A 27,651-nucleotide genomic window follows, 5' to 3' on the forward strand; every position below is an offset into this window, starting at 1 on the left:
AGGGTAAACTTCAACACTGAAGGGGAGGTGGGAATCCACAGGAGGAAGAATGAAGGAAAGGCAATATGCTTTATGGCCTCTAGGTGTCTGGTTTATAACTCTGCCAGAAGCAGGAAACATCAATTGCTTTTCAAAAGTAGTTCAGCACTAAGGAATGCTTTCTTCGGCTATTGCAACCAGAGCCAAAGGACAGGTGTTTATTATATCTCTCCAACTAGGTCAAAGTTATTAACTTGCTATTCTAATGGCCCAATCCTAACCTGGGACAGCCTGCATGGTGCTGGGCCATTGACGCAGCATCTGCTGTATCCTGCGGGTTGGCTGGGGACCAGTTTGGCTGGAAGCGGTAAGAAAAATTGTAGCTAACTTTCTGGCCAGTCTAAGTTCCACTATGGGCCCACTCAGATCTATGTCACTTCTTTAACTGGCATAGATCTGTTAGGCCAAAGGGATCATGTCAGGTCCAAGACAATAGGATAGAATTTAGTGGCCACCAAGATCTTCCTGTCCCGCCACTGGTTTACCCCAGGCCCAGCTCGCAGAACTTGCAGTACACCAGGATTTCACAAGGTAGGATTGAGACTTAAACCATGTGGCAACCCCTAAGTATAGGAAGGCAGGTAGTGCATATGAACCATTCAGAAATATGCTTTTTCAAAACTAGGAAATCCTCGGCAATCAGGAAGACTTCAGTAAGTGTCATTTCATGAATTTTTTGCAGGTAGCACTTCTTGGATAGAAGTGGTGCTGTGTGATCCTTGGGAAATGCTACATATAGAGGGCTAGATGAACAACCAATACATCATTTTCAGAGCACCTACTAAAGACTTCCAAGATCAAAGTGAGGCTTGAACCTGTCCAGGGGATTTCAGTGTCCAGGCTGAAGTGTAGGTCAGAATGGAAAGTAAATGTTTTTCAACCCCCTGGTTATGTTTCAAATCCAGTTGGATTTCCAGATTAAACTTCTGAGATTTATATGGGATATATGTGCAGTGTAATAGTGGGGAAAAATTTAATCATAAATGTTATAGATTATACAACAAATAAATGTAATACTAATTGATGAGGAGACTGGATACGTATGTTTTCAGAGGCAGTCAGCTTGGCATTCATTTCAGGACTGCATCCTTGAGTATGATAATTTTTGATAGCCCTTTTAAATTTAGAATTATTACTATAATTCTAAGCCTTTTGTCTTTTTAGCTGAGGAATATTAAAGATGTACACAGAACAGAGGATTTGCACAACCCAGAATTCATTGCAAAGGAGGGAGGCATGACAAAGCATTGCAACAGAAATTTCAAACAGAATAAATCACAAACGTAAATACAATTTTGCAGGCAAGGTTCACAGAGCCATGTAACTCAGCATCCACGAAAACTAACAAGAACAGCAAGCAACTAGCTCTGAGGACAATTTTCAGCTAGATCCTTTTACATTCTCCGGCCCCCACAAAAAACAAACAAACAGCAAAACGTCACCAGTATTTTTCTTGGGAGCAAAAAACATTGCTAAACTTTGAGAACATTGACAAATTAAAAAAGATCTATTTTAAAATTAGAGTCTTTAAAGAGGAGAGCAGCAACTGCTGCATACTGTGAAGCATCAGTGGACATGAGGGTACTTCCAGCGAAGGATGGCACCATCAGCACTTACACTCACAATGTATTTCCGGTTAGGGCAGACCTTCAGAGAGGTGATGCTGCCACTGTGGCCAACCCCGACAAAGGTCACTTCACCCTCATTATAGTTCCACACTTTCACTAAGTGGTCATCACCTCCTGTGATAGAGAAAAGGGAGGAATGTTAGACTGCCAGCTGCTCTAGGAGTAAATTGGGCTGAGTTCGGGGACTGAAAGCGAAAGCAGATGGAATGCAAGGTCCTAAGCATTATGGGTAAATAAAAAGGCCAGGAGGGGACTGTTGGATTTTGCATAATTCATCAGAGATGTGGGAGACATGAACCTGGGCTGTGGATATTGACTTTCCCCTCCTCTAGCCATTTTCAATCATGTTCTAAGATTTCTCCTTCCAGAAGTTACTTTTTTTTTTTAATCTTTCCATAGCTACATCCAATTTTTTCTTTCTTGTAGCCCTTCAGCTTCATTACACTCAGTTCTAAAGACCAAATTAACCATGTTTTCGCTTGTGTATTTCCTGGGCTTTTTCTCTTATGGAAGTCAACGACAGTTCCTTTCTTTCTGTAAATAGTGAGCCGGAGAGAGGCACTTCTGATCAGAACAGTGGTAGGAGAAAGTATTTTTTCAAAAATGCTTCATGGTTTTGTGCTGCTACACACTATTGTAAAGGGGGGGGGGAGGTAATCAAGAGACCAAAATACATGTTATATGTAACACGCAGTTTGGGCCCAAGACTTAAACCTAGCAACATATGGGAGTGCATGAGGGAGAAAGACTCTCTTTGATGGTGAAAAAGCTAGTACACCAAAATTCCAGGCCCACCATTTCATTCATACATTCAACTTACCAGTTACAAAGTAGGCTCCATCTGATGTGATATCCATCCCATTGACAGAACCAGACAGGGAGCCCTCTAGGTCTCTGATTGGAGAGCCATCAAACACCTCCCAGTAACCAATCTGGAAGCCGGAAGAATCAGAGGCAGAGAAGCTCTGTGAGGTTTTCCCAAGAAAGCAGTGAGGAATCCATTTCTTAAGCATTTGAGCCATGCAGCTGGATTCTTTGGCAATGACCAGCAGCTTTGCTGGACACACCTCACAGAGCTTCCCCTTGTCCCAAATACTTACCTTCCTATCTGTGCCACTGGTGATAAGCTGGTGTTCATCAGGATGATAACACACACACTTGAACAGGGTGTTTGCTAGGATCATCTGACGTCTCATGAACCGACTAGGAAAAAAACAATCCAGTTTCTGAAGTTACATACTGTCAGATCTAATCAGACCTTGCACTAAAAACTTCTGCATTTTAGATTCTTATCTCTGAACTGTGACTGAAGAAACAGCCAATTCCCTCTTTGCTGCTAGTGAAAACACTATTACAAGGTCTCCTTTTTATTTTTTTTTGGGGGGGGGGTTGCCCTAACCTATGTCTCTGGCCCAGGATGAGTGTCCAGGCCAGACATAGGTTTTCTTGACCAAAGTGTGAGACTAGCTGGTCTCAAGTGAAAGTCAAAATGGCAATTATTTTCCTGCACAGCCCACCTTTTATGGAAAAGGCTCCTGGAAATTTCCAAGAGGGTACACTTTGCCTGAAATTATCCAATCTGCTTGCAGGATATAGGCATAATCTGAAGTTTCATGATCCTAGGGAAAAACAAACTACTTGGGCTTCTACCTCCAACCACAAATCCTCTCTCATTCAGATGGAAAAATCTGGTCATGTGTTAATCATGTGTCCAGGTTCTTTTGCACAACAGGACATCCCTATTCAAGACTTTGTTAACAGTTCACCCATATTTTAATCCCATTATCTCCCCTTCCCTTCCCCCCCCTAAAATTATTTCCCAGTTTGACCTCTGAGAACTTGGGATAGCCTATTAAGAGCCATCCACACACAAAGAACTAAGGGCCCAATCCTATCCAATTTTCCAGTGCCAGTACTGCTCTGCCAATGGAGTATGCACTGCTTCCTGGTTGGGAAGGCAATCTCAGAGTTCTCCTCAAGGTATGGGAACATTTGTTCCCTTATCTTGGGGCTGCATTGCAGCTGCACCAGTGCTGGAAAGTTGGATAGAATTTGGCCCTAGGTCAGGTTGAGTCCAAAGATTGTCATGTTAGCTTACAGTCAGAAAATCCTATAAAAAGTCTGCCTATAGATCCCAAAGTCCATCCCAGCAGAACCATCCTAGCAGATTTGAAAAGGGATGACAGCAAAGTCCTTTCTAAATATCTTCCAATTTAAACTGTCAACAGCCCATTGATGAGGTGATCTAGCATTTTTCCTCTTGGTTTGCCTAAACTCCTTTATTCCCTGAACCCCTGCCAAGTGTGTGCTACTCTGGATCTGTGCTGTATTAATCCTATTCTCTTACCTGTAGAAGTTAGAGCCTGAACACATCTAGTAACAGCACACACTGAACTCCTAGACATATATAGGGTCTCCCCCTCCCCTTTTTAGCCTATGAAGTCCAGGCTTGAGACCAGACTTTCTACCTGACGTCTCTAATATCATCTTCTCTGTGGTAAAAAGCAATTGGTACAAAGTTGTGCCTGCAGACAGCCACACTCCCTAGCAAGAGTGACCTTACACAAGATCCCAGATAATGCATGTTCCATCGATGCTGGCTGTAACACATTCCTGGTTATTCTTCTTGATCTTGATGCATGAAATAGCAGAGATATGCTCTTTCATTACCTCTTCCAGTTTACGTGTGTCTTTGCCAATCTCCCATACTCTTACCTGCAATACAGCAACAGAGCCAACACAAGCACATATGATAGCACTTCACTTGCTAAATGCAAAGACAATACCATCTAGATCATCTAGTGGTTCTCAAACATTTTGCACCGGAACCCACTTTTCAGTATGGGACCCAACGGAAGTGAAGTCATTAACCTGGAAGTAATGTCATGGCATTGACATGGAAATGGAAATGACACCATCAAGCAAGAAGTGCTTTCCTGAGAATGCACCAAGCACTGAAATTGCACATTTTCCCTAGATAGGTGGGCTAGAAATAAATAAAAATAATTATAAATATTAAACTAAAGCAAATAATTAAATAAGAGGAGATAACATGGGGAAGCCAGCCCTGTTCCACCAAGTGAATTCTCTCTTCCATTTTGCAGGAGGTGCTTTGTGCCCGCTGTTACTGAACATTCCAAGCCTTGGGGGGTCCTGTGGAGGGCTGCACAGGGCTCCTTACACCTCCTCCAGCCTCCAGAAGCCCTACCTAGTTACAAGTAAGTGGAAAGCACCCCCTTCATCCCCCCTTAGCGACGAGATCCTGCGGATCACGTTGCTGCCCTAGTCCCTCCCCCACAAACACTTACTGAGGGAGTAAAGCTCCCTTAAAGTTTGAAAAACGCTATCCTATGTGATAATGGTCAGTTCTTCAATAACCAGGAGTGGTTCTTCAAACCAGGAGTGCTACTTTATACAGGATGGAAGTGGCTAACACTGGTTTTGTACATTCAGACTTAAAGATTCGGCTCTTATTTAGGTAATTTCTCATAAACAGAATAAGTGCAATTAGCCTGAAAATAACAGCAGCTTGACTACATAGGTTTTTAACCTTTACATTTATTATTCATCTTGAAAACCCTGCATCAGCTCTGAGCATTTAGATCACTTACAGCCCAATCCTATGGGCTGCAGTGCCGGTGCTCCACCTGTGCTGCTGGCCTGATACAAAAAGTGCCAAATGTCACTTCCATGCAGTGGTACTGGTTCACCACTGGCACTTGGCCCAGTGTCAGTCAGTGCAGGGCTGCAGTGCTGGAGGAGGAGCTGTGAGGTCTCCTGGTGGGTAAGCTGTATTGCCGGTAGGCAGCAGGCCTTTCAGGTGGGAGGGCGGGGGGGTGGACCTGGGAGGGGGTCAGGGATGGTGGCAGGCTCTGCTGCCATATCCTAACACCTCTCCCAGCCAGGGAAATCCAACACGGGTCTCGATTCTGTGCCCACTCATTAGTGGGTGCAGATCCACGGAGACCCATTGGGGCCGCTACACAGGAGTTCCCATATCCCAAGGAGACTTGACGCAGCTTCCCTGCCCCACTGGATGCAGCGGTTGCCATTTCAGCACTGCTGCAGCCCTGGGCACTAGGGAAGCATTGGATTGGGCTGCCAATTGACTGAGTTATCAGTGATCTACTTTGCCATTCTCAAAGGAGACACTATATTCAGTGGGACTCTCACACAAGTGGACTTCATGGTACTTATCCAGCAGTATAAAAAGCAGGCATGTTTCAGAAGTCATGAAGATAATATTACGTAGGGAGCCATCAGGCGTGTGAAGAGGAAGTAATTCAAAATGGAATATGAGTAAGGCACTTTCTGTGTGAGTACCTGTGTGATCCAATGTTATCAGAATTTATTCTGAACATGTGGTTTTGCTGAATTGTTCCTGTAGAAGTGCAAGAAAATATTGGAACTATGACCTTGATTCTGGGTCAGAAGAGGATGCACCAGAAGAAGCACGCAGAGAACAACAAGGTAGCTTGATTAAGAACAGGGTTAGGTGCAGAAATAATAACCCAGATGAACCAGGTGTAGGTGAGAGAAAGAGGAAGGGATTTGTTGAGGTTGGCCTGGTCACAGACAGCAGAGTGTTTCTCTTTTAAATTCTAGGTGCCAGGATGAAGAATCACATCAACAGATCCTTCCATTACCTCCCATCATTTGCAGAATTTCACAATGCCATCTAAATCCAATCTGCAGAGACAACACAACAATTTCAGCTTGACATTACCTGGCCTTCGCCTCCTCCACTGATAATTCTTTTACAGTCACTTGTAGTAGCCACAGCTGTCACACCCATGCTATGAGCATGTTCAATCGCATACATGAGCCTCCCGGTTTCTGGGGTGAAGGCACGGATTTTGCCATCATTCCAAGCTATTACAATACAGAAAACAGTTTGTTGAAGGTGAAGGATCTCCTCTGCTTCCCCTCCCTCACCCAATGAGTGCTTTCGTTATTTCCATCAGCATGGCCAGTTGCCATTAGCACACTTACAGTTTTATTATAGATGGATCCACAGATATGGGGGCCCCCTGCATTTATCTTTCTGTCATAGCTCCAACAGTGAGAAACATAGTTTACTCTGATTGTGCACCCAAATCCTGTAACTCACCTTCCCAAAATGCAATTGCATCATTTTTTCAGTGCTCAGAGGGCCAATCCTACCATTGCCAGGCAGGGCTGGGAAAGACCCATGTCTCAAATTCTGACCAGACACTGCTAGTCCCTTAGCTAGATGGAACGATGGTCTAGCTCAGTAAGGTGACTTCATTTGTTCACTTGAGCAAATTGGGCAGTACTTATTGGTCTGGCTAGTGAAGGACAAACTCTTTCAAGCACAAAACTGAGGATGTCCTGCCATCAGCAGGACAATGCAAAATGCATTTACCTGAAATAATGCTCTTGCCATCCCTCATGAACTCTATTGCATGGCAGGTCATGTTGGGAACTGTTATTCGCAGCAGCTCCCTGTTTTCAGGCGTATACCATACACGGATGTCACTCTGAGAGCAGGTGGCAAACAAATCAGATGTACCACTGTGTGAAGTAGAAAGTCTGAGTTAAAAAGGTTTGTACAAGAAACAGGTACTGCCAAACCACAACGAGAGAACAATCAGATATTAAGAAGCAGATGTCAAAACTGGGTCATATTTCCTTGAAGCCCATTCCGTATCCCTCTCCACCCATTTCAGTCATCAACTTGGGCTCTATGTTTCCTCTCCTTTGGAGGTGCAATGGAGGTGGAAGATACATGTAAGTAAGTAAGATACATGTAAGTTTACAAAAGAATAAATTTTAAAATGTATTTAAAATAAAGAAGAACCCTTCTTACCCTCCCAAGCTCTTGCTGATTTGTTTAAAAAAAAAATCCCCAAACATCCCAAAGGCTGCAGTCCTATCCACACTTACCCGGGAGTAAGCCCCATTGACTGTCATTGTTAAAAGCATATACATAGGAGCCTGTTAAAAGTACAGATCTGTAACATGCAGTGACATACCATGATAGCATCAAGTCTAATATAGGTATTTTTTTAAATACACATTGAAATGAATGGGGACCCACCTGAAACTGGCTAGCAACCCACCTAGTGGTTCCCAACCCACAGTTTGAGAAACACTACCCTAAGTCACAATTTGCTTTCCAGACAATTCATAAATGGATGAAAGTTAACTTCTAGCAAACGCACTAATGCAGCCACAATGCAGCCCCCAAGTATGGGAACAAACGCTTCCTTTTCTTGAGGAGGCCTCTATGACTGTCCCTCCGCTGCCGAATGTAGTGCACACCCCATTTGCACAGCTGCATCCGTGCTGGAAAATTGGATAGGACTGGGCCCTAAGGGACTTAGCCAATCTACACTCACTTAAAACATGCAGAGTTTCACTGTAAATCAGTAATGAATTGATATGTATCTCCACCAATGTACCCAGGAAACAGCAGTGAAGTTTCTAGGCAAGGCTCTGCTTATATTCAGTGCCTGCTTTTTTCTGGGCACTCTGCATCTGAAAACTATTAGCAGTGGAGAGTAGGGGAAGGCATGGTAAAGGAAGGGTTTATGAGTTGTTCTTTCGAACATAACGTTATTACATTTCAGAGTCTACTGCATCCAAAGGCTTGTGGAAACAAAGAGCTTTACTTCTGGACCACACCAGCTACTACCCTGAATGCTCTAGAACAGTGGTTCCCAAACTGGTAGGTTGTGACCCATCAGCCAGCAAAGCACTCAGCACTGGTGCATTAAGAGGCAGAGAAGGGGATGGCAGCAATGTGATCCCCAGAATAGCGCCGCTGCTGGGGAAAGAAGGGGGTTTGTACACACCAAAGTGAGTGCCGGCCACTGGCAGAGGTGTGGGGAGCCCCACAGAAGGCTCTGCAGGACTCCCCAAGCCTCTGATTAACTAAAAATAGTGATCGGAAACCACTTCTGATTTCATGATCAAAAACCAGAAGTGGTTTCTGGAAGCCTCCACAAGGCTTCCCTCACCACCCCCCCCCCGAGGCCGGCACTCACTTTGGAAAGTACAAAACCCCCCTTCTTTCCCTGACAGCTACTTGATCCTGGGGATTTCATCGTTGCCCCTCCACCCCAGCAAAAATTTACTGTGGCTCCAATGTCTGAGTAGGACTTTGGGAACCGCTGCTCTAGAAGAATTTGGAACTGGATGACTAGACTGGCAAAAACCAAGACGCAGGAGGCTGTGAAATGCAGCCATGATTGTAAAACATAAACCACAGCTTTCCCTAAGCACGACAATGTCTAAATCAGTAAGCAACATCTGAAAATAATGCAATAGCTCAGAATATTGAGATTATGGACAGCGAAGGGGAGAACTGTGTCATTTTTTATTCAAATGAGCCCAGTAACAGCAACCAGAAGGAGAAAACTCTGAAGAGCACCCTGTGGTCTGTACATAGCAGAACACCACCAGCACGTTGGAGTATGTATTTCAGAATATGTCAGGACAAAGAAGGATGTAAAAGGGTTCAAAAGCTGCAATGAGCCTTGTTCAAGAGTAGAAAACAGATGAATAGTCTAGGGAAACCTAACAATAGCCATGCCATCAGGCTCATAATGCTTCTCACACAGAAGGCATGAATCACACATAAGCACCGGCTTACTGCAAACCACATAGGACTGTCTCATTAAACAGGAGATATATCTGCTGGCATTTTGATCACAAGGGTGAACTGCAATTGTTCAGGTGCTCACTTCAATGTAACTCAGTAAAATGTTTGACACCACATGAAAGGGAGGGCAGGGGAGACAGCTGTGGCCTACAAAGCCCACCGTGTTTTTCTGTCTGAAGCTGCCAAGCTTCATTTGCAGAAGACAGCAACTGAACCCATCATCTTTAAGAAATGTCATGATCTTGGTACTGACAGCAAATGGGAATTCACCTGCTGGTTCTTCAGGAGAATACAAACAGATGATGAACCAGTATCGATAGCGCAGTCATACACAGCTCTGCCAATAATGTAGGAGATTCTTTCTGAAAGCTACTAGCCGTGTACTAAATTACGTATAGGGCTTTGGAGAACAAGGCAGGCAAACATAAATGTAAGAAAAATGCCATTCAGCGGAGGTGTTCTTTAGATGCAGTCCCAATCACACAAGAAAAGCTTTTCATAAGTAAATTCCATGTGGCTGTAAGAAGCATCTGAATGATTCAAACCAGTCGCATTTCTCACCACTGTGCCAGGAACACAGCTCCAGGGGTGCTGCCCCCATCTGGATGTGCCACCCCCTGCGCCAGCTGCCTGCCCCACCCTTAAAAGGTGTTCTGGAAGTCATAAATCATCACTTCTGTTTTTGGCAAAAAAACCAAAAGTGACAGTTTTCGGCCTCCAGAAGGCCTTAGAAGGCCCTCAGAACACCTCTGCGGGGCGGCAGCGGGCATGGGGGGGGCAAATGCCACCCCTAAGTATCTGCTGCCCTGGATCATGTGGCCCCCTGGAGCCCCCACCAGGTACGCCACTAATTCAAAAACACGGGCAGGACCAAATGAAGTGCAGCTTGATCATGGAATCACTGCAATTCTGTGCACACAGTTATTCAGATGCAGCTCTCAACCACATGGAATCTGCTTCTAGAAAAACAGCTCCCACATGGCTGGGACTAATCTAAGGGTACCTCAGCAGGGGTTAGAAATAGAGGAGAAATTGGAACCTTTTCCATCTAAATTGTCAATCACAGATCCTAGGAGAAAATTCCTTCCAGAACATGAAATGGACTGTGCACACTTTTGTCAACACTTTTGATAAACAAACACTCTTTTGTCAACACTGCAACTGCAGCATAAAATCTGAAATGAAAAATTTGGAAAGCATTGTGAAAGCCATCAGGATGACAAAGCCCAAGGGCAGCACTTCCTAAAGCATCAAAGCAGATTTTAGACACAATTTCAAATGGCCAGAAAATGGGATTCTATAAAACTCTTTATCCTTTCCCCAGTTCCTATTCCCTGTCTGTCCAGCCAACTCTTCCCTTCTTTTCTTGCCAAAAAATATTCATTATTCCCACTTTGTTCCAGAACATATCTGGTCTGGAACACAGAGATCAATAAGTTCCTGAACTTTACAGAAAGAACTACAGCCAAAGGCTGCTCCGTCGTTTTTGTAACGGGTGTGTTTGGGCCTTCCCTGGAAAACTCTTATGCATATTACCTTCTGTCATGTTTTGGCCAATTATTATTTAAAGTAATATTGTTTTCATATGCTAAGATATCTCTGTATTATTATAGTGCTGAATACCCTGTCCGAAAATTCAGCGCAGAACCTCAGTGCACATGCAGAGAAAGTATGTCACTGTAATAGCAAGGGCAGGCTGGATTGATGGACAAGACCATAAAAGAGAACATTCCAGCACTTTCTTGCCTGCTCTGACTGTTGTAATTTCCTATCAGAAGCCACTGCAAGTGACTAGCTTACAACATTAAACCTACATAAACCCTTGCTTTGTTAATCAGCTGATAAGGTTAGTCAAACACACAACAACCTTCCTGGATGAAAAGCATTAAGACTACTGCTGTCTGGTAAACCCACAGGGCCTTTTCTCTTTATACAGGATAAGGATAATATTTGGGCCATACTTACAATGGGAAAATGATAGCATGGATGGCCTCACTGTGGCAGGTGGTTATGAGTTCATCTTTAAAGTCTGAAAATGAAAAACGATAAATCTGTGCCTCGCTGGTGCCCACAAAAAACTGGTGTCCCTGGCCTCGTGGTGTGATCGATGTGATGGCACCTTGCAACTGAACTTTTCTGTAAAGCCAAAGGAAAGCTTTATGCTGACAACACATTTTCTGATAATTCTTGCCTCTCAGCCCTAGGTTTTAAATTAATTGCCCCTTTATTCTTCTACCAATGTACCTGCCTCAATAATCAGGAAACTGTTTAAGCCTAGACATTCGTTTATGGTTGTTGTTTTTTTTAAAAAAAAACCTTAATAAAAAAAAGACCTCACATACCATGACAAAACTGGAACATTTTTCCATAATCTGTTGACTGATATTTTTGCAGTTTGGAAATTCTGTACACTATGATTGGTCTCTTGTTGCACAATTCAGAATGCACAGGTGGATGGCACCAGTACCTTTTTAAAAGATCTATAATTCAGTGTTGAACTTTGTGAACTGAGGGCCCAAACCAACTTTCTAGCACTGGTGCAGCTGCAATGCAGCCCCGAGGTAAGGGAACAAATGTTCCCATACCTTGAGGAGGCCTCTGTGATTGCCTCCCCACCACAGGATGCAGTGCATGCCCCATTGGCGCAGTTGCACCAGCACTGCAAAATTGGATAGGATTGGGCCCTAAATCTATCACATTACATTACCAAGCAGGGTGAAAATTCACATTTAGGAATACTGAAAATTGCTTGACAAAAATGGATCTTCTAATTCCATCTGCAAATCAAAAATTCCTTGTCACGTGAATCTAATCAATACCATCGGTTATATTCTCTTGCTGTTCTTGTGGCAAAGAAGCAGCAACATGAATTTGGCATTCAGAATCCAACTCAACATTTGCTTCAGTACATTTCAAATCTAGATATAAAAAAGGGCAGCATGCTCCTTTTGTACTGAACTTTTATTCAGTGTAAGAGACAAATAAGTATATCCTTAGGTCACTGCCCTCTAAATATGCACATTAAGTCTTGAAATGCTGTTTGAGAATAAGTGCCATTGAACTAGCTGGTCCTTCTGAATAAACATGCAGAGAACTGGGCTGCATGCTATCTTTTGAAAATGACAAAATCAGATTAATTGATTTTGCAATGTGCAGCACAGCTGGACTAGATTTGTAATTCTATGCACTTTCCTGAGAGTAAACCTCATTGAACAGAATGGAACTTCTGAATAAACATGCGTACGATTTCATTGTAAAAGATACTACTTAGAGAAAGGTCTGCAGTTGTTGAACTGTATCATTCTGAGCACTAGATGAGATTTCCTCATGGTTTACAAATACTCTGTGCACAAGTATCCTTCCCAATGAATATTCAGAAACTCACTTGATTATTTTATAGTTGGATCCTGAACAGTGCGCTACAATTCCAGCTCCAGTGCCAAGAACCAAGTTACCCGTCTTCAGCAAAAGTAAAGCTGTGATTCCCTAGAAGAAACCAGGATTGAAACACTTATATGTAAGCCAAATTATTGCATTTGTGCAGCTTGATTGGATAGCTAACCAGAATATTTATCTTGCACACAGAGGCAGCATGTATGCAATCAAGATTACCGCTTTATCTCAACTTTTCTATCAATCTTGAGGAAAAGGAAAAAGTTGTTATTTCCAAGCAGTGTGAAGTGAATAAGAAAAACAGATCTCTGAGAGCTAGAGTACAGGAGCACGTTCCTAAACCGAGCTAGCAGGACTGAGCAAGATATTCGTTACATTTAAAATGATCCGTGCCACAGAATCAGTTCCATCAGTGATTTCTACAATCCAGCCTTTGTTTATCTTTATCATGTGGGTCATGGCAAGCCTGCCATGGAGTCGCTTGGCAGCTCAGCAGCTGAGAGGTGCTCTGCAAAGTTATGCCTCGAAAGAAGCATTGAAAGGTGCCCCACATGATTGGGTTCTTCCAGCACCTCAGCAGCATTTCCCTCTCTTACCCCTCTTGGTCTGTTCCATCTCCTGTAGCATTCCTTGACTTCTGAGGCCTCCTTCTCTCCCTCCCTCCCAGAGCCTCAGCAGAAGCAGTGCTGCTGAAAAGGCAGTACTGGGAGAACTCAATTATCACTTGGTCAAATAAAGAGCTTTTGTGGACTGCATTTGGCCCACAGGCCTTATGTTTGACACCACCAACCTAGCTTCCCTAGGTCTGTACAACAGAGTATTCCTTTAAGACAGTGTTTCTCAAACTTTAGGGGGATTTGAGCAAGGGCAGGAGGAGCCCTTGGGGGAGGAGCAAGGGCAGTAATACGATCCCCAGGATCACGTCACTAAAGTGGGCGGGGGGTGCTTTTACTCACACCGGGCTGCAGGACAGTGCAGGAGATGCAGGGGGCTCCCTAAGGCTTGGAACATTCAAAACAAGTGATGGCAAAGCACCTCCTGGAAACTGTAAGTGCTTTGCGCTTGCTTTTTTTTTTTCCAACGTTCCAAGCCTCAAGGAGCCCTGCAGAGGGCTGCACAGGGCTTCCCACACCTCCTGCAATGTCCTGCAGCCCTGTGCGAATAAAAGCACTCCCCTCGCCCCCCTTAGCAATGTGATCCTGGGGATTGTGTTGCTGCCTCCCCCCCTTCTCTCACCCCTTAAAGGTTGGGGGGAACCTTTACAAAAACTGGTGGGTTGCGACCCACCAGTTTGAGAACCACTGTTTTAAGGAATAATCCTCAGATACAAGAAGCTTGTTCCCAGCTAAATCTCTGGACTAAAGTATTGTATATCCAATGACCTTATATGCTCTGTTGCACTATCACATATATGTACATAATGGAGGGCAGAAGCATATACAACAGGTGAAGCCTGGAAAAAGGCTACAGAATGATTATCTCAAAGAACCTACTCCATCATGTTTCAGAATTTTGTTCCAGTCCTTGCTAGTTCTTATACACAGTCAGTTCTCAAGGTTTTTCTTCTTCAAGGACAGACACAGTACAGCATCCAAAGCAGCAGTGCATATTATATATCTACCTAAATAACTTGCCTTCCTGCTTGTGGATTCTCAGAGCTTCTTTCACCCAAAAGTTAGCTACCTACAACCACCAGCAAGGAAACTTTCAGGAAGCTATGAGAATTTGGAAATTCTTCACTATTTGATTTTTGTCTGGGCATATGCCTAGAATGTACAAAACACTCTTTTAGACCTATATTGTGAAAATCAAATATATTTAGGCATGCTGATGGCCACACCATCATGTGTACTGAATTCTGTATAAACCGGTAAGTTGCATCCACACAAACTTGATAGGCTGGTGGGCCTCGAAAGACACTTCAGTGTTTGTTCTCTAACCTGGAATTGGCAGAACTAGGCAAAAAGATAGTCCTATCAATATCTCTCTATTGAGTACCCTGATACTTTGTTCACAAAGGTTTGCCACACCTTTTTCCAACAGCATGGAAAGCTATAATTAAGACAGCCTCTGTTCCAATTACACAGGCCAACACACATTTTGCTTCCTTAAACGTTACACCAATTCCTGGGTATATTTGGGGTGCTGATTCCAAAAATAGCATCCGTTTTGCCCTATCACGTCTAGTTTTGGAGACACGGCATAACCTCTTTAGTGAATGGTTCAAGCAGCTTCGTCATGAGGAAGCCTACACCATGGCTTCCTCATGAGGAAGCTGCTTGAACCATTCACTAAAGAGGCTATACTATATCTCCAAAACTAGATGTGATAGGGCAAAACGGATGCCATTTTTGGAATCGGTACCCCAAATTTATATCAAATCACCATAAAGTTTGGGAAAATCTTTTCTGACCCTCAATTTTGTAGGCCTGTGTTATCACCCATTTCTAGTTCAGCACTTGTTTATCCATAATTCCTCTCTGAACTCTCTTCATACTACAAACCAGGGATGGGAACTTGTAGCAGATGACTGAAGCCAGAGTTGCAAATATACGTATTTTTCACTGACTCGTGCAGACACAAGTCACCTGCGTCGATGACTCAGGCGCCGACTCGGCACTCGGTTGCTACACATGCAAACTCGAGTCTGTCTGTGTCTCGGTGTGCTTACTTACCTTTTTCGTGGCATGAAAGACCTCATGAGGCCATCATTCAGACTGGGTGAGCAGAAGGGAAGTTCCAGCAAGGAGGAAGGAAAAGGTTAATGTTTTCCTTTTGCATTGAGTAGGAGAGGGGAGGCGAGAGCAGGCTCACTTAGCCATCTCTGAAGTTACCAATGGTCATTGGACGAAGGATGGGCGGCCTGATTTGTTTCTTTGGATCAGGAGCCCAAAGGGGTTCTTGCCTTAGAATTGGCTGGACAACCAGAGAGGGGGAAAAAGGAGATGGGGTAGCCAGGGAGAGGTGGCTCATAATGATCACACTTTCCAACCACGTGGCTCCTTTGGGCTCCATTGTTACTTTGGAGGAGGAAGCCTCATTGAACAATTGGCGCAAAAGGAAGTACTGCAAAGGATTGGGTCATACTGGTAAGCCTCCCAGTTGCTGCACATGACTCTTCTCCCTCTTGCCGCTTCTGTCCCCACTCTCAAGCAGTCCATCCCACTCCCACCCGCTTTTTTTACAGATGGGATGGGGACATCAGGGAAATGGTTAAAGAGAACTCTGACACACATACACAGCCTGGCAGCAGCTCAGCTTTTTCCACAGAGCTACAGCTGGCTTTTTGAAGGGAAAGACTCATGGTAAGAGTCTTTTCGAACTGCCAAAATGCTCTGGGCAAGTCAGAAAGTCCACCCATTAGGACATGTTTTCAACTCAAGTCGCGGTGGGCAGACACTCATGACTTGACTCAAGTCAAGCCATGCTTGACTCGCCCATCCCTGCTATAAACACATCTGGATTAAGTTACAGGTAGCAAAGACTATCTACCCGATCTAGTTCTTGATTTCCTTCATTAGGCCAATGTGAAGAGACTCACATTGCTTGCAACCCGAAACGAAGCCACGTGGCAGGGTTTACTCGTGAGTAGGCGGACTTGCCTCAGTCGAGGCAGGCTGAGAGGCTCCAAGGACATCAGAATGGTCCTCATTCAATGAGTGCAGCCCCCAAAAACATCAGAGAAGGAGGTTCCTCCCTCCCAGCTGCCTCCCTCCCAGTCTATGGAGCCTTATGGAAAGCAAAGCAGCCTCACAGTCACGTTTACTCATGAGTAGGCAGACGTGCCTTGGCTGCTGGTCAGGCAAGGCAAAGGGGAATGTGAGGACACCAGAAGGGTCCTGATCAGATGGAGCTTGAGTGCAACAGAAGGCAGCCTCCCCCCAAAAAAAGAACAAAAAAGAGACTTGAATGGTAGGGGGAAAGTTTTCTATTTTGCACTTGCAAAGCTAGGTGGGTCTTTATTCTGATATGCCTGAAATAGAAGAACTTTAAACTGGGCACTGGGAGGGCTGGAAATCTCACTGATTCTTTTTGGGGGGTTGTTATCGCAGGCAGATTACAGAGTAATCTCCATTGACCACTATGGGACTTACTTCAGAGTAGACATGCATAGGCTTGGGCTCACAGGCTGCAATTCCACCCACACTTTCCTGAGAGTAAGCCCCATTGATCACTATGGGACTTACTTCAGAGTAGATTCACTTGGTGGAACAGAACTGGCTCCCCCTTATTTAATTATTTTAATGTAATTATTTATAATTATTTATTTTAATTACTTGATGATGTCACTTCTGGCCATGATATCACTTCCAATGGGTCCTGGACAGATTGTCATTTCTAAAAAGTGGGTCCCAGTGCTAAAAGTTTGAGAACTGCTGCAATAAGTTGTTAGTAAGTTGACACGGGGTGTGTGTGTGAGAGAGACTCTACAAGTTTTCAAAATCACTAAAATCAGAATTTGGAGGAATAATCCCATCATGTTATATATCAATCAATGCGTAATTTCATGCAGAATGCAATGAAACAATCCACATTGAAATATCTGTGTTCTAACAAAAAGTACAGCCAAGAAACCGGTGGGGGCAGGGCAATGGTACATCACCACGCCCACCTGGGGCATTGCCCCACTCACTACATGGGGTGACGCGCAGGCCTCCCGCACCAGGTGACACGAATCCTAGTGATGCCACTGCTGAAATGCAGCAGAGATAAAACCAGCGGCTTCTTTCTTTGACAAACCACTAAGACAGTGCAGAGAGCAAGGTGCCTGGGTCCCACTGCTAGTGTCCCAGTTCAGGATATCCAACGTCTTATACAAGTAACAGTGTCTACACTGCTTCTGATAGCAAGAGATGGAACATATTAGCTACTTACTATGCTGAACTTCTCCTTCACTGGGCCGTAATCATTCATCAGTGTGTTTTTTGGATTGAGTTTCAAAACATCACCAGTGGTTGTTCCAACGTAAAAGAAACTGTCATCCTCTGACATCTGGGGAAAGAGGAAGGAGAGGTTTAGCAGCATATATCACACCCCTCCCAGGAATGAGTGAACAGCATTGATCTCACACATGAATTAATTGCCAGGTTATCTTTCAAGTGATATAAAGATTGAGTGCATGCTCACATAAAAGCCACAGACATTATTATGTCTTTCTTGAATGTTTTTCTTTCTAGAAAACACAGGGCATTTTTCTAAAGGTGTCCCATTCCTGTCACTGCTGCTGGCAAGGCTAGGGAGCTGTCCAGCAGGGCAAAAAGCAGGTTTATAGAAATGATGCTGAAGCAGCACTGGAGCTGTCCAACCAAGGATGAAGAACTGAGGCTGGGCAGAATGAAGTATAGCAACAACCAGGTTCTATAGCCAACCTTGCCACCCCACTCTGTCCTAGAATAGCTGCACAGCCCTGATCACCACACCACAATCCATGGCTCTTCCCACAACTACAGAGATTGCTCTTGGGCTGCCAGTGTGCATTTTGGTCTGGACAACCACCATCTCTGCTTCTCGGACTCTACATGTGACTACAGAGGGTCAGGAACAGTGTACATTTGTGACCAGTTGGGTTACATTAGGCCTCCTCACAGAGACCTTGAGATGTATGTTGGAGTCTGCTACCCTCCTTTGGTCCCCATATACGCTGGAGATGGGATCCTTCTTCAAGGAGGATATATCTTCTGGTTCTGATCTGTTTCTGACAGACAGATATTAAGAAATGACACCTGACAGTGCTACAATTGATCCCTCAGCCTCTTGAACCAAAACTTAGCCTTCTGAACCTAAGTCAAAATATTATATTGACATTTTTGAAGACATTTTCTATGTTTTGGAGTTAGGGACTTAACTTCTCTTTGAAGTGTAAACATGAGTTCAGTATACCTCTTACCACAGCACACGTAACTATTCTTTTCAGCTGCCCTGTCTGACACTCAGTTGGTCGTATTTTTCTGTTGGGTAAATCCAATTCCCATACACGAATGGTTCCACTGCAGCCAGAAAACATATTTCAAAATCAATTCCAGATAGACCAATGTCACATTAACCTCCTCAATAGAATAGTACTCAATAGCGCATTTAATATTTCCTTTTGAGTCCTACCAATATCAGGAACCACTAAATAAAGAGTACACCAACCTCTTATACATCAATGTGGTGTATTAGGAATCCAAACACATCCCATGCTCTGGGGTTAGGTAGGGGTGAAGGTGGGTGGGTGCTTAGGTCTTTTTAGAAAAGATCAAGAAGTGTCCTGACCAAAGCACTAGGCACTTACAAACCACATTATTTTCCATGGAAACTGCCTGTAATTAGCTATATATAAGTAGTAATCATTCGATACAGAAAAGCCTCACAGAAAACAAAGTTGACCAATTTCTCTGCCCCACTTTCTCTTAAAGCCAATGATTGCAGACTATGGATGATGAAAGGAAAACAATTGCAATTTCAAAAAATACCATTCTTCCAGTATTAAAAAGCGATAGTGCAGAACAATTTTACAATGTCTGGCCTTTTGCAGACCTTTGAACATTAACATTGTACAGTAAAGGTCATAGGAGAGACTAGAGTACAACTCCTTAATCACAAAACTTGAGACTTTAGTGTACAGTTTCATAAACCTAGTTAAGTGTTAAACACATGGAAATACCCATAAAGGATATTATGAGTAATTCGCAAGCCATCCACTTCCAGAAAGAGTGAAGAAAAAAACAACACCAATTCTCTCCCTTATTCAGTATTCTCGTCATGCAAGCAAATTGCTTTTGTATAATGAAGATGATGTTGGCAGAGCATGTGTGCTCAAGTGTGCCTATTGTGTATGTCTGTGTGTTTTTAAAATGGAATAGATGCCTTTCCCCAAGAAAACAAAGTCATACTTTCCAGCACTAATGACCACCTCATCCCTGAGGTTGGAAAACAACAGCGTAGTTGGATTTCCAGCACTGCGAGCAGAAGCAGGACTGCCACAAATGGCCTCTTTCTTTTGGACACTCCATACCACCAAGCTGCCAGAAAAAGGAATTTTTTTTTTTACTTTGACTTCCAGGCATGTAACAAAACATTCATACAAACATGCCACTCTGAATCAATTGGGGCTACTACTAGGCAAGCGTGCATGTGACTGCAGCCTTAGAAATGCAACATCAACTTTGTTCAGGACTACTGGTATTCTCACTTTGAAATGGAGCAATTTTCTTTCCAAGTTAAATCCTGTTATCTCAGAATTGTAGGGTAGGAATAAATCTCATCTAGTCCATTCCTTGGCACAAAATACTGCAACACCATCTTTAGCATACCCTTACAGCCCAGTTCTAAGACTAGCTATACCAGTAAAAGGACGTTGATGGCAACTCCAGTGTGATGTCAGAAAACGTATTCATGCCAATATATACTGTATAGGCGTTGCAACATTAGGAACACAACACAAATATATGCTCATGTTACCTTCCATTACTCTGTTTTAGGTATAAGAATAGTTGTATCAATCAATCTGGGCAATAATTCAGATAGGCTGATGCCTTGAGTGACAATGGCAGAAAACTCTTGACAAGTTCAACCAGACACAAGTTTGGCATATTACAAGCCCATATTAGAGCCAACTACATGGCAATGATGACAGCAAAGAATGCTTTTTTTCTCTCTGCCACCATCATGTCTACAAGTCACCCAGTTGAGCTGGGTGGCTCATGGCTTGCTCCAGCTGCTTTCCCAGGGGCAGGAGTAACAACTCAGTTGCTTGCTGTGACCAATTTGCTATGCAATTAGCAACTAAAGTCACTTTGTCTCCACCAAGTCTCCCTGGGATATCTCCCAGACATCTGTTGATCCTGTAACTTGGGATTCTTTTCAATTCATACAACCTGAAGATGTGGGCAGGATCCTCTGCAGCATGAAACCATCTGCCTACCTGCTTGACCCTTGCCAAGCTTGGTTCATTAGATCTGCCTGGAAGGGGCTGGTCAAGTGGAGAGAAATTAATTAATCTCTGATAGAGGGGGTGATGCCAGTACGTTAAAGCTGATGGTACATTTCCCCCTCCTGAAGAAACCCTCCCTGGATTCCACTATGTTGGATAATTACCAGACACTGTCAAGTCTTTGGGCAAGGTAACTGAGTAGATGATGATGTCTCAGCTCCACAAGACCTGGATGAAACTGAATATCTGGAACCCTTTCAATCTGGCTTCAGACCAGCCTTCACAATGTAAACAGCCTTGGCAGCCAGATGAATGATCTGGCCTTTTATAGGCCTTTAGCTATTGCAAGACCTTCATTCATTCATATAAGTCCATCTTCAATATATTCATTTATGTAAACCTATGTAAATTTATTCAAATTTTAAATGTAAATTAATTCTTTTTCCCCCCAGCTCCCAACACAGTGTCAAAGAGACTATGTGGCCCTCCTGCCAAAAACTTTGGACACCCCTGATCTGCACTAAGGGCTTAAGAAGGAAAGAGTGTTCCTGTTGGTCCTGCTGGCCTCTCAGTATCACTGACCATAGTATCCTTCTTGGTCAGTTGGCTTGGTTAGGACTCAGGGGCAACATTTTTCGCTGGTTATGGTCCTTCCTGGCTGACAAATTCCAGAAGATGTTACTGGAGGACACCTGTGGTACCCTGCCTTTTGACATGTGGAATGCCATGAAACTACTTGGAGGGATCATCTGGAACTCTGGAGTAGGGTGTGATCAGTATGTAGATGACACACAGCTCTACCTCTCTATGTCAGCTAATCCCAGCGTGGCTACAGAAATCCTAGAGTACTGCCTGTAAATAGTTGGGAACAAAGTGCGGGTAAATAAACTGACAATAAACCTGAACAAAACAGAGATTTTCTTGGTTTGGAAACCGATAGCATAGGTAACCTGCTCTGGACGGCATTGCATTCCCCCTGCAAGAGCAAATTCACAGCATGGAGTCCTCCTGAATTCATCACTTCTCCTGGATTGCCAAGGTGGAAGCAGTGGTCAAGGGGGCTTTTGCCCAGCTTAGGCTGGTAGGCAAGCTGCAGCCACCTGAGTTGGTCGGACTAACCACAATGGCCTATGCCTTGATAACCTCAAGATTCAACCATGTAATGCAATTTTTGTGGAGCTGCCCCTGAAGACTGTCTGGAAACTGCTGCTGGTTCAGAATGCAGCAGCATGTGCAGTGGCCAGGCCTCAGCAGTTTGATTCTGTCAAACCACTGCTCCAGTGGCTGCACTGTCAGCCGGTTCATTTCTGAGCTCAATCTGAGGTGCTAGTTTTGACCTTTAAAGCGCTTTATGTTTTGTGACTGAGGTATCTAAAGGACTACCCTTTTACATACCAACCAGGTCATGCTCTAAGATAATCGGAGAATGCCCTGCTGCATATGCCACCACTGGCTAAAACCAGGTTAATGGCCACAAGGGACTGGGCCTTCTCTTTAGTAGTGCCCTAACTTTAAAACTGCCTCTTCTGAGTTAAGATCAGCACCCTCCCTATTAGCTTTCTGGTGGGGGGCTAAAGACGATACCTTTTCCACTTAATGTTCCACTGAACACTGTAAACTGATTGCTATGTTTTTAACATTGGTGGTATTTTTATTGCTCTGTTGCTTTTCATGCTTTTATTATTTATTATTCTGCTTTTTTTTTAACTACTATAACTTTTTCATTGTATTGCATTTTAATCTTCGTTGTCAGTCATCTTGGGCATTCCATTTTTATGGAAGGAAAGGCAGGATATAAATAGTCTAAATAAAATAACAAAACATTAGAATTCTATCTGCTCAAACACTCTCTGAAAAGTCTTTGCCCATCTCAGACTGGTGCACAGCACATTCCAATGCTAAACTGCAAATGCAAAGATGCTGGTTTTGGAAGCAAATACAACAATCAAGCTAAATTCCTCCACCAGGACTGCTCAACTTGCAGCTTTCCAAGGCAAACATAGACAAATCTTGCGGTCTCCCAGGTGCTTGACAACTTCTATTTTTTCAGTCTTAGGCAGGCAGCCAAACCAACTTGATTATCAAGTTGGTAGCAGGCCACAAAATACGGCTGGTGGATTGCGTTCAGCTTGGTTGGTGACAAGTCGCACAGGCACAGTCTGCACAATTGTAGTTTGAGTGTAGTCCTTATCTGTACTATACCAATGTTTGTGTCATGCACTGAGATAATTCAAAGTTTGGGAACTGGAGAGAGTCAGGCAAAAGGGGCTAGGACATATATGTAGCTGAACAAACCATGTCTTTTATATAAATCTCAAAGAGGCCAAAACAGAACCCAGGGCATAAGTCACCACAAGGACACCTTTAAAGGAGGACTCAGATATTTTAGTTCCAAAAGTTTTCATTATAAATCCCCCTGAATCACTCTGGATTGATCCTTGGACCTAAGGGACATGGTCTTTTGTCTAACTTTATCACTTCAACCAAACAAAAACTGAGAATAAGGATAGATTCTCTTAGCATTTGTCCTTGTCTGCAGGTTTCCCTAAGATGTGTGCTGGTTTTCCTAAGCAGCATTACTTGGGCCTCTCAGATCTGTACCTGCAAAATTGCAGGTGCAGATCTAAGAAGCCCCATAGTACTATCTGGGTTGTTTCTCAGGGTAAGGTGAAGGAAATCCCCTTTCTCCAAGTTGTGCCCCAACCTGCACCAAACCACCACTGGATACAGCACAGGCCAGTCAGCCTGCCTGTTCCAGCACAGGTTAGGATAGTGCCCTCAATCTCATTTCAGTTTTTGAATTTTACATTTTAAAAAGATGCATATAACCATTTCAACTACAAAGACTCACATCTTCAATCATTTTCTCCCTGCTTCTGCAAATGAATGTGAGGAGCATGAGTAACGAAATGTATCATTGGCATTGTCCCGAAAATATTTTTCCGGGCCAACCTCACCAGCAAAGATATGGAAGTAGGTATAAATAGCTTTCTAGGCAGAGTTATGCTGTTCTCCACAACTCCCGTTTACAGGACAGCAAAGAAGAGGGAAAGTCACTGACTGAACATTACCTGCCATCATCTTGACCTCCTAGTGACACTAGGTAAAGGTCATTTGGAGAGAATGCGAGATTTTCAATTTTACCCTTGTGAAGTGACAACCGAGCCAACATCTCTCTTTTCTTGTAGTCCCATAAAATGATGTCTGCCTGAGGCACAAAAAAAATAAGGGTCAGCATGATAACAGCAATTAGGGAAGGGAAGTGAAAGATATTTGGGAAAAAATCAGTTTAAAAAGCCATAAGCAGGACTTCTATTAGCGCAAGCTTCCTCTGGATTAGTTACAGCCTCATTGAGACAGAAAGCTGGTTAAAATCACTTTTTCAAATGAACAAAGAACTTGTACAAGCATGTCCATATAAGAAACAAATGACAGAATCAAAAAGAATGCAATAACATAAGGCAGAAGAGTTAAAAACGTGAATGAGTTGATATAATCCACATTTTAAAGTATTATAGAGCTGTTGGTCTATAATTGTATTGTATACAGGTTGTATACAGGTGTGTACAAAGTAATAAAGAATTATAAATTTATATGTAAAGAAAAACCTCTACTAATTTGCTCAGGGGCATACATGTCTAGACACACACACACACACACACACACACACACACACACACACACACACACAAAGCGTGTGATGCTGTAAAACAACCATTTAGAAATACAGCTCTCACACTTCCCAGCATTTTCTGGTTGTTCTAAATCTGATTTGCAGTATTCCACCTTCAAAGTGGCTGTACAAATATGTGCTTAGATAATTAAAACCTTCATCAGAAATCAAACACAGACCAAGTTCTATCAGTTAGGCCAGGGTTGCTCACAGATGCAATATTTCAAATCCTAAACCTATAGATACAATTTAAAGGCCAAAGAATCAAACTGAGAATCACACACTTTCCAGGATCATGCTTTTTTTCCCCCAGACCACTGTAACTTCCTTGGAAATCAAACACATTCTTGGAAGGGGGCCCTTATGTACCTTGAAGCCCATGAATGTGATCTGACCAGAAGCCACATAACAGCCACTTGAAGAAACAGTGACACAGGAAACATTGTTCGTGTGACCATGCAAGAAATCCTGGCTGCGAATATTGATGCCTTGGACAATGACTGTACAGCCTAGAGGATAGATGAGGTGCTCCCGATCTGGATGGCAGATGAGACCATTTGGAACATGTCCTAAGAACAAAATGAGAATAGAAGAGAGAAAAGTTGGGGGTCATGTTATTGAGAAAGCTTGTGGGGCATTCTGGGCTTTAGTGAATTGCATTTTGATAAGCAGTGGGTGTTTTATCATGCTTCCCATACGTGTTTTAGCATGTTTTCCATGTGCAGTCCAGTCTTCCATCCAGTCTTCTGAGCAAAAGACATTCCTCTGTGCTGCTCTCCTCATTGCCCACTTTAACATCAACATACTGATTCCTTTGTCTTTTTTGTTTGATCTGTGCTCTGCAAGTGTTCATTAATGCTTCCTACCACTCAGATGATTCTCTCTCAATCTCTTCTTTTGCTCTTTTACTCAGACATTAGGGAATACACTGAACTGAATATTGAATTTGATCTAGTCTGTAGTGCAGAACTCTGTGTTCAGACTCTTTTCTAATCCATACTGACTGTCTCTCAGTTCACTCTACCTATGGGCAAAGATCTGAGAGATAGAAGGAACTGTTTCTCAGCTGCTTTTAATATTTAAGCAGAACTTTCTGTACTAGAAGACAACTATGGCTTCTGGGAGAACGTTGAAAGGGTTCCCACTCCACAGCCTGAGCCACATCAGGAATGTTCAATACCCATTGTGTACTCAAAATGTAGATAGAAACTCAAACCATCTCTCTCCAAACTCCGTAACTCTCCAAGCCCCACTGATTCTCTGTAAACAAAATTGTTTAGTTTTGTCTTCAGAATGTTGCTACCCACTTCCTAGAAGAGACCTCCCAACCCAGATTCTGGTTTGCTTTCCCATGTTATGCCATCCAACGGAGATGCCATCATTTATCACCAAGCTCTAAAGTCCACCCAGAGAAAGTCTGAACTGAACCTCTTCACAGAATTGAAAGGTTTATGGAGAATGGCTTCTTATTTGTGTTTCCATAAAACACACTGAATAAATATTGCGTCCATAAACCACACCAAATGAGCAACTGCTCATGCCTCCAAGCCCAGGTCCCAAATAACTCTCCAACAATCCTCATTTTTCTTTCTCATCCCATTTCTTTCTCACTGCATCCCATGATAAATACATTTCAAAATCAGTTTGACCTTAAAGAGGTCTCATGAAGGCTAGGCTCCAGGACATGTTTTAATCTATTGCTGCGTATGTCCCAAGGCAACTAAGGGCACAATCCTAACTCAGAAGTCCTATTTTGTTCAGTGGGGCTTACTCTCAGGAAAGTGTGGTTAGGATTGCAGCCTTAATTGCATTGCTCAAAAACAGTTACATAAATCTAGTATAAAACCACAGCAGACATAATAATCCTATAGAAGATTATTATTGATGGAAGAAGAAGAGATGCAGTTGGCTGTTCTCAGTGGTCTTTCAGTGGCAACAGCAGGGATGGAAATTGAAGCAGCGGCGCTGGAAAACAGAGGGCTGACTTTCTGTCTTCCTCTCTCTGGAAATGAATGTTTAATGTATCTTTTCAGAGTAGCGTACAGAGAACAGATGTAGCATAATATCTAAGAGACTGGAGCTCACGGTGACCAGACGTCCTCTTTTTCCAAGACATATCCTCTTTATTAGCCTCGTGTCCTGGACAAGAACTCAAATGTCCTCCTTTTCCCTGTCAGCAGGCTGCGCATAGCCTTCTTGTAATTAACAAATTATATGTAATAAGTTATATGTAATACAGTTTCAAATTTAAAAACAAATAGTATAGTGTTTCAATTAATCACATGAAATCCATATACCAGTGCTTTTAGCTTTTGTTTTGCCACGTCCTCCATTTTTCTTCGATGTCCTACATTTTGGTGTGCCTGATCCTCTTTTGTGGTTATGGCATCTGTTCACCCTACCTGAGCAGCAAATTGGGACTTTACAGGTTCAGGTCTCACCTTTGCCACAAACAAGTCACCAGGCAACCTTCGGCAAGTCGCTCCCTCCCAGACCCAGCTGCAATACAGGGATAATAATATTTACTTTCCAGGACTGATACATGTGCTGAGCAGGCTTAGAAAGTGATGCACAGATGCTTAGCAGGACTGTGTAAAAGGAGACTCTCATAGCCTGCAGCGGAGGCTTAATGCTGGGATGTAGGACAACAGTGCCTCTGACCATGTGCAGAGTTCAACTGAAACAGGTCCTGTGCGCATCAGGCAGCTTTGAGCCGCAGCACCTCCCCACCCCTTAAGTAAGTGAGCACTGGACACCTCCCACCCCCCTCCTGCCTCCAGGTACCGTTGAAGCCGATGACCGCCTGCAGCTCCAGGCCAGCCAGGTCATCCGTCGAAGAGTCACCATTCCCAGTCGCCATGGCGCTTCCGCACTTCGCACCTGGCTCCCAGCGGCTGTGTACTCTCGTCGCTATGGAAACGCGGGAAAACCCCGCCTCCCTCCCGCCCTCTGCCGGCCGGCTGCGCGTGCGCAGAAGCGCTCGCTGGACTGGGTGGAGCGGATCTTAGAACGTTGGGGTGATGCTTGGGAGGAGGCTGCGGTGCAAGTGCAGAGAGGGCCGCGCAAGCGCGGCTTGGCTTGACGGACCACTTACCCTTCCTTTTAGGGACCTGCATAGGCAGGAGGGAGCGGGCTGTATGCTTTCAAGGCTGCCACCCTAGCCACGCTTTCCTAGGTGCAAGCTCCATTGACTACAGTAGGACTTACTTATGAGTAGGCATGCATAGGATGCGGCTGCAAGGGAATCTTCACGCAGCTGGCTTGCTTGGCAGTCCTCAAAGTCACAGTGCCCAAACCTAGTTGGCTTCTATACTGTCACCAGGAAATGGGGGGGGGGGGTTTGTTACAACTGGCTAATGGGGGGGTGCCCCCTGTT

General features: G+C 43.7%; 1 protein-coding gene across 1 annotated transcript; it reads right to left on the reverse strand.

Moving 5' to 3' along the window:
* Nucleotides 1-1,605: 1,605 nt before the first annotated feature.
* CFAP52 (cilia and flagella associated protein 52) lies at nt 1,606-27,135 on the reverse strand. The gene is made up of 14 exons (XM_066612891.1): nt 27,060-27,135; nt 24,645-24,844; nt 23,674-23,810; nt 19,563-19,691; nt 18,575-18,674; nt 17,563-17,679; nt 12,680-12,780; nt 11,260-11,430; nt 7,054-7,202; nt 6,394-6,539; nt 4,231-4,382; nt 2,768-2,870; nt 2,488-2,599; nt 1,606-1,781 (listed from the first exon to the last, which is right to left on the reverse strand). Exons 1-14 carry the CDS (start codon nt 27,133-27,135, stop codon nt 1,606-1,608), a joined length of 1,869 nt encoding a protein of 622 aa, XP_066468988.1.
* Between the last annotated feature and the right edge of the window lie 516 nt (nt 27,136-27,651).

The sequence above is a fragment of the Tiliqua scincoides genome, chromosome 2, assembly GCF_035046505.1.
Source record: "Tiliqua scincoides isolate rTilSci1 chromosome 2, rTilSci1.hap2, whole genome shotgun sequence".
NCBI classification, from domain to species: Eukaryota; Metazoa; Chordata; class Lepidosauria; order Squamata; family Scincidae; genus Tiliqua; species Tiliqua scincoides.

Coding starts and splice junctions, on each gene's coding strand:
- CFAP52 (XM_066612891.1), bottom strand. CDS start 27,135: ATGGCGACTGGGAATGGTGACTCTTCGACGGATGACCTGGCTGGCCTG. Junction 11,431..12,679: donor TCCAACTATAAAATAATCAA/GTGAGTTTCTGA, acceptor TTGGCTTTACAG/AAAAGTTCAGTTGCAAGGTG. Junction 1,782..2,487: donor TGGAGCCTACTTTGTAACTG/GTAAGTTGAATG, acceptor TCTCTATCACAG/GAGGTGATGACCACTTAGTG.